General features: G+C 45.6%; 1 protein-coding gene across 1 annotated transcript in view; it reads right to left on the reverse strand.

Moving 5' to 3' along the window:
• The window catches only part of Sugp1 (SURP and G-patch domain containing 1), a 28,721-nt gene extending 21,376 nt beyond the window's left edge, over nucleotides 1-7,345 (reverse strand). The window contains exons 1-2 of the mRNA XM_034520645.2: nucleotides 6,967-7,345; nucleotides 1,605-1,776 (exon numbers count right to left, since the gene is read on the reverse strand). Coding sequence (XP_034376536.1) covers nucleotides 1,605-1,776; nucleotides 6,967-7,000 — 206 coding nt within the window. The 5' untranslated portion in view covers nucleotides 7,001-7,345. The remainder of the gene's footprint in view (nucleotides 1-1,604; nucleotides 1,777-6,966) is intronic.
• Between the last annotated feature and the right edge of the window lie 12 nt (nucleotides 7,346-7,357).

Raw genomic sequence — 7,357 nt, forward strand, 5'->3', positions numbered from 1 at the left:
TATTCTTCCAGAAGTCCTGAGTTCAATTCCCAGCAACCACATGGTGGCTCACAACCATCTGTAATGGGATCCGATGCCCTCTTCTGGTGTGTCTGAAGAAAGCAATGGTGTACTCATATACATAAGATAAATAAATAAATAAATAAATATTTTAAAAAAAAGAAAAAGAAAAGCACCCAAACTTCAAGTGGCACTCACTGCACAGTCAGGGTTGAGTGGCATGGGCTTGTCTTCGTTTCCTTTATTTATTACATTTCCTAATGTGTACATAAGTTACTTTAAAATACTTTTAAGGTGTCGGAGAGTTGGTTCAGTGGGTAAGGATATTTGCTGCTCTGGCAGAGGACCTGGTCCGATTCTCAGCTCCCACCCTGTGGCTCACATTTATCTGCAACTGCAGTCCCAGGAGCTCTGACACCTCTTCTGACCTCCTCAGGCACTAGCCATGCATATGGTACACAGACGTAGAAGAAAGCAAAAACACTCATAAAGATTAACACTCATAAAAAATTAAACAAATTTAAAAGAAAAAATTAAAATCTTATTATGTTACATTTATGTATTTATTTTATGCGCATATACAGATCTGTATACCACAGCATATGAGGGAGTCAGACAACTTGCAGGATCTCCTGCCACTCTGTGGGTGCCAAGGTCTGAACTTAGGTCACAAGCTTTGCAGCAAGTACCTTTACCAACAGAGCTACCTGGTTGGCCCATACATTCTTTCCACGTTTAATAACAAAAATGTCACTGGTTGTTCCTGGGTTCTGGCATAAAAACAATAAAAGCCAAACAAACAAAACCCAAAAGTCTAAGTTTTTTTGATACAGCAAAGAAGCCTGTCCAAGAAAGCAGCCTCCTGTTTAGCAGCTGAAACCCTGGGGCACCTCAGGTCCTGGCAGTGTCCTCACACTGCTCTAGCACCTAAGGAAGAACTATGTAGCATTTGCATGGGACACATGGCCACCACCCCCTACCCCATGTACTGGTCATGATCTCTAGACAGCTTAGACCAACTACTGTACACAGATGCTGTGCAATCAGCTATCAGCCTCTGTCACTTAGCAAATGATGCTGAGAAGATAAACACAACTGCTGGGACAATGTAATCCCAACATTCAGGAGAATGAGGCAAGAAAACTGTCCAAAAACCTGGGAAAGCTCAGTTAAGTGCTTGCCATGAGAAAGCAAAGACTAAAGTTCCATCCCCAGAACCTGTGTAAAAAAGCCAGACAGAATGGTGCAGAGACAGGAGGATCCCTGGGGCTTGGCTGCTGATTGGTGAGTTACAGGCCAGTGAGAAGCTCTATCTCAGAAAACAATGTGGGCAGGCATGGTGGTACACAGCTTTAATCTCAACATTCAGAAGGCAGCAGCAGGTGGAGCTTTGTAAATTCAAGGCTAATTTGGTCTACATAGCAAGTTCCAGGCCAGCCTAGATTATACGGTGAGACCCAGTTTCAAAAAAAATAAGAAAGAAAGAAAAGAAAAAAGGCAGCACCACACCTGAGCCTCTTCACACCACCCTACTTCTACTGTCACTTCATCCTGTCTCCTGTCACACTGAGACTCAGCTGCTGTAAACCTTGGAAGCCACTTACTCCCCAGGATGAGGAGGCTGTGGACTGGCCACGTGACTCTGCCTGGCCTTTTGTTCCATTCTGGCTTCAATCTCCCGCTTCTTCTGAGCAATGAGCTCTTCCTGGTGGAGGATGTTCATATTCATCTTTCCAGACTTGGGTTGTGCCATCCCGAACCACCGATTGGCCTTTCCTGGAAGGGGGAAAAGATGAAGATCAGAAAACACCTTTGCTCCATCAGCATGCCCAACAGTGATGCTCAGAACTCAAATGGTCATTTGTTCATTTCTTCAACAAATGCTTAAAGAGTATTTGTCATGTACATAGGTAGCACTGTGCTAGGGTCTAACAAGGACTGATGAGAACTCCTGCCAGTAGGGCTCACGCTGACTGAGTAGGCAAGAGAACACAAAAATGTAACATGAAAGGCTAGCTGCAAGGGCAGTGGGACAAATTTGCAATCTGAGCACTCAGCAGGCTGAAGAAGAGACCAGCCTCATCTACACAGTAAGGCCATCTACACTGCAAGGCTGGTGTTAGAGTGCTTGCTTAACATGAACACCTGCCTGAATTCTGTTCCTACAAGAGTATAAACTGGATACGCCGATGAATGTCTATAACCTCGGCACTAAGAAGGTTAAGGAAAGAAGAACAGAAGTTCAAGATAGGACTAGAAACATGGCTCAGTAGTTAAGAGCACTGGTTGCTCTCCCAGAGGACACAGGTTTTGTTCCAGAACCCATGTGGAGGCTCACAAACTTCTGTAACTCCATTTCCAGGGCCTCTGACATCCTCTGTTAGCCTCTGGGGGCACTGCAAGCAACATACTGCACATACATATACTCCACCTAGATAATCACACAAACATAATTAAAAGTAGAAGTGCAATATCATCCTCCGATATATGATTTTTAGACCAGCCTGGTATACTTGAGACCTTGTCTCAAAAAAAAAAAAAAAAAAATTGTCCTCTGATTTTCACAATGATTGCACAGTAGCAAACCTGTTCTCACTCACCTACACTCACAATAATAAGCTAGCCAACCAGCCAGATAGATAGATGTTAGTGTGCAGGGTGGGGATGATGCGGGAAAGTGGACATAGGACAACATACAGTAGTTTCAGGAAGCAATGTGGGAATTTTGCCAACTTCTAAGTATATCTATCGTAACTGTATATTCTGGGACTGGGGAAATAAACACTGGACCTACTGGAAGTCGGATTTCAGCCAAAACTCCTAACTTCCATAAACCCCTATTTTAAGTTGACGGCCACAATATTTCCTAGGATATCCCTGATCAGTGTCAGAACCAGCAGACCCCAGATAATCCAATTGGCCCTCAAAAGTCTGATTGTTTCCTTTCTCCTTTATGTACAGTTATTCTTGTAAAAGGCTGTAGGTCTCTGGGAAGGATGGGAGAAATACTAACAATAAAACTCTCAGGTATTTTAGCAAAGTTCTTCCTCAGGAGAACTTGGCTGGCCTTTTATTCAAGAGGTTCTGGGTCTCCAAACTGGCTCAAGTCTAGAAATTAGTTTATGGGCTGAGATTCCCTCTTGCCATGATCCAGTTCTTTCCCTCCACCATGTGGGTCTAGGAATCAAACTCAGGTCATCATTGTTAGCAGCAGGAGACTGAGCCATTTCATCAACCCAATAAAATAAAAATTTTAAAAAAGAAAATGAAATTCCAAATTATGTCAAGATCTGAAACTAGAAACAGAAAGAGATAACAGAACAATGCCTAAACTGGTAGGGTAGTCTAAAAATAACCATTAGAAGAGAGCAATTCAGCTAAAAATGGGAGTTATCAGGAGCTAGGGTCAAGAGGAACCATGTGAGTAGGGATCAGGGAGGAGAAGGTGATGCCAAACCCAGAGACAGGAAGATTCACTTCACATCTGAGAACAACAATAACAGCAACAAAAGGCTCAGTAGGGCTAAAGGAACGATACTCCAGGAGCGGGCAGAGACTGGGCATGACATGAACTGTGGATTTAACTTTTAGGGCTTTAAGAACTGATGAGGCAGTATTTAGTAAACAAGTAACAAGATCCAATGAGTCTTTTTGTGTGTGTGCGTACACGGGCACGTGGAGCACATGTGCCCACAGTACCACACATGGTCAGAGGGTAAGGTGGTATATTAGTTCTCATCCACCTTAAAACATTGCTCATAGCTGTCTATGCCAGGCTAGGTTCCCTGCAAGATTCCAGGAAGCATCCTGGCTTTGCCTCATATCTCCTATGGTAACAGAAGCATCAGGATTTCAGAAATTGATAAGGTACCCAGCTTTACATGAGTTCTGGGCAGCAAGCTCGGTTTGCTTGCACAGCAAGTACTTTATCCAATGATCAATCTCCTTAACCCTCCATAGGTCTTTTTATTTGTATTTATTTATTTAGATCTCATATAGCCCATGCTGGTCTCGAACTCACTGTATAGTCAAGAATGGTGTTGAGCACCTTCCTGTCTATCCCTCCAAAGCAGGGTTTCTCAACCTGTGGGTCATGACTCCTTCAAGGGTCACATCCTGCACACCAGATAGTTACATTACAATTTATAACAGTTACAAAACTACAGTTATGAAGTAGCAATGAAATAATTTTATGGTTGAGAGTCACCACAACAAGAAGAACTGTATTCGAAAGTCACAGCATAAAGAAGGTTGAAAACCACTGCTCCAAAGCGTTATGATTATAAGCTTATGTTGCGCTGGCCAACTCTATTAATTTTTTCCCTTAGTTTTAGTATGACCTTGGGGACAGGGTGATCATTCTGACATAGAGAAAGCACACAGACAACAAGAGGACCAAATCATTGGCTTTGAGATGAAATGCCAGTACCATGTGTGCAATGTGTAGCAGACAGCAGGCATCCAGTCTAAGGCAGGAGGATTATGCTTTCCAGACAAACATGGGCTTAACGAGACTCTGCTTCATTCAAATAGGGTTGTAGTTGGGCATGGCGGCAAAGCCTTTAACCCCAGAGTTGGTGAGGCAGAGGGAGATAGACCTCTGTGAGTTCAAGTCTAGCCACAGATATGTAATGAGACCCTGTCTCAAAACAAAACAACAACAAACCCTAGAGTTGTATCCTAAGGGTTCTCAGGAAAAATTCTATATTTTTCTAAATACATTTTTTAAAGATTGTGTGTGTGTGTGTATGTGTGTGGATGTGCACCATGTGACTGACTGGGAGTTATGAATGCTTGTGAGCTGATGTGTGAGTGCTAGGTAGCAGGTCCCTGCAAGAACAGCAAGCACTCTTAACTGCTCAGCCATCTCACCAAGCCCATTTGCTTCCTATGTAGACCAGACTGGCCTCCACTTGAAACAAACCTCCTGCCTCTAGCTCCCCAGTGCAGATCACAAACATGTGTCACTATGCTATGTTTAAACACTAAATTTGTATGTACAAAGGCACCTGTGCAAGACAGAGATTGACATCAGGTGTCTTCTTCCCCCCTTTCCCACCCCCCCCTTTTTTTTTCAAGATAGGATTTCTCTGTGTAGCCCTGGAACTCACTTTGTAGACCAGGCTGGCCTCAAACTCACAAAGACCCACCTGATCCTTCCAACATCCCAAGTGCTGGGATTAAAAGTATAGGGCACCACCCACCAGCCTTTTTTTTTTTTTTTTTTTTTTTTTTTTTTTTTTTTTTTTTTTTTTTTTTTTTTTTTGGTTTTTCAAGACAGGGTTTCTCTGTGTAGTCCTGGCTGTCCTGGAACTCATTCTGTAGACCAGGCTGGCTTTGAACTCAGAAATCTGCCTGCCTCTGCCTCCCAAGTGCTGGGATTAAAGGCCTGCACCACCACTGCCCGGCTTTTTTTTTTTTTTTTTTTTTAAAGGCAGAGCCTCAGTTTGCATAGCCCTGGCTGACCTTGAATTCAGATGTCCACCTGCCTCTCAGGAGTTGGGACTAAAGGCATTCACTACTGGCTCTCTGCTTAATTTTTTGGTACAAAGCAGCTCACAAAACCTTGTACCTTGTTTCAGCTGGAGCGGCTGCCAATAGGCCCCAGGAATCAATCCACCTGTCTCCATCAGGTGTCTTCTCAGTCCTGTGCTTTCAGGCAGACAACATTACACCTGGCTTTTTTTTTTTTTTTTTTTTTTTTTTTTTGGTTTTTCAAGACAGGGTTTCTCTGTATAGCCCTGGCTGTCCTGAAACTCACTCTGTAGACCAGGCTGGCCTCGAACTCAGAAATCCGCCTGCCTCCGCTTCCCAAGTGCTGGGATTAAAGGTGTGCGCCACCACCTGGCCTACACCTAACTTTTACATGAGTGCTGAAGATGGGGAGCCTGGTCCTCATTCTTGGGCAGCAAGCACTTTAGCTACAGGCACATCTTAGATTCTAAATGTTGAAAGCAAAGCTGACTCCCCAGGCACTACCAGAGTTAACACCCCTAATTATTTCCACTTTATTCATGACAATCTCCAAAGAGACAATCCCAGTCCACTCCAAGGCCTATCCAGTCTCTGTGGTGAAACCTCTGCCTTCCCATAGACAGCATCTACTCATATCGAACATCTTGTACTCAAGAAAGACCTTCCATGGAGCTGGCGAGATGGCTCATATATTAAGAGTGCTTGCGACTCTTCCAGAGGATCCAAGTTGGGATGCAAGCAAACATACAGGTGGCTTACTGTAACTCCAGCTGTAGGGGATCCAACACTCTTCTGGCCTCCTTAGTGACCCACACTCACACAGACATAAATACAAATTAATTTTTAAAAATTGTTAAGCCTTCCCTGACCTTCAATATATTAGCAGCATCCAACCCAGACCTCGCGTCACCAGAACTATTTCTTTGCAAAATCTGCTTCCCAGGTGCACTGACACGCAAGCTTAGCACAGTGCTTGGCACACGGGAAGTGTGGAAGCATATGGTGAAAGGACAAACGCATCCCATCCTAGGGGCACGGGGACAGCTAAACCCGTGTCAGTGAGAGACTGTGCCCTGGCTGACCCAGTGCAGTTCTGAAACGCAGATTTTTTTCCACAAAGCAGGACCCAAGCCAAAGGGGAGTTGCCACCTGAAGGGGGCAACGGAGGGGCAGGAGGGCAATCCCAGGCTGGCCACTGTGGGTGCCACCGACCCCGAGAGTAGTTCACTGGTTAGCCCACGCGGTTCCCACCCGGCGCCAAGGCCTTTGAGGAAGACCAGGAGTGCTCCTCAGCCACAGTGGGGGGCGGCCAGCAACCCGAGTCTGGGGTCTCGGCAGACCAGAGAGGTGTACACGCAACGTTACTGTGGGTTGCCCAGGGGCTGAGGCGAGAAGTCCGCGTGTCAGGTCTGCGACAGAAAGGAAGGTGAACAGGAGACTTGCAGTCGCGAGAACCCGGGCGGGCGCCGAAGGAAAGGCGGGGGATGTTACCTGCAACATCCCGGTTGTCCATCTTGAGACTCATCCAATCCCACAATGCTCCGGCGCCACCTGAGAGGAGGGAGGCTCTGTTATAGTGCGCTTGGTCTGATGGGAAATGTAGTCCTCCTCCGTCAATTACGTCCAGCCCCTTCTAGGACACCAGACGTCTTCTCCACAGAAACTCCGGCGTCAGCTCATGAACGTGTGTTACTCTCAGTGGCGATGATGCAGAGGTATCATCCCCTCCTCAGAGTCTTCCTCAGTCGCAGCCACTCCGAACACACACCATAAGACCCAGAAGTCCTTGCGTAGCCGTTCTCGCGAGAACCGCGAGTTGCCAGGCCCCGCCCCTCAAGGTGCTTCCGCTTTTCTGTGGAGGCGGCTTGTTGTTGTGCAGGCC

This window comes from Arvicanthis niloticus, chromosome 16, assembly GCF_011762505.2.
Source record: "Arvicanthis niloticus isolate mArvNil1 chromosome 16, mArvNil1.pat.X, whole genome shotgun sequence".
Classification (NCBI taxonomy): Eukaryota; Metazoa; Chordata; class Mammalia; order Rodentia; family Muridae; genus Arvicanthis; species Arvicanthis niloticus.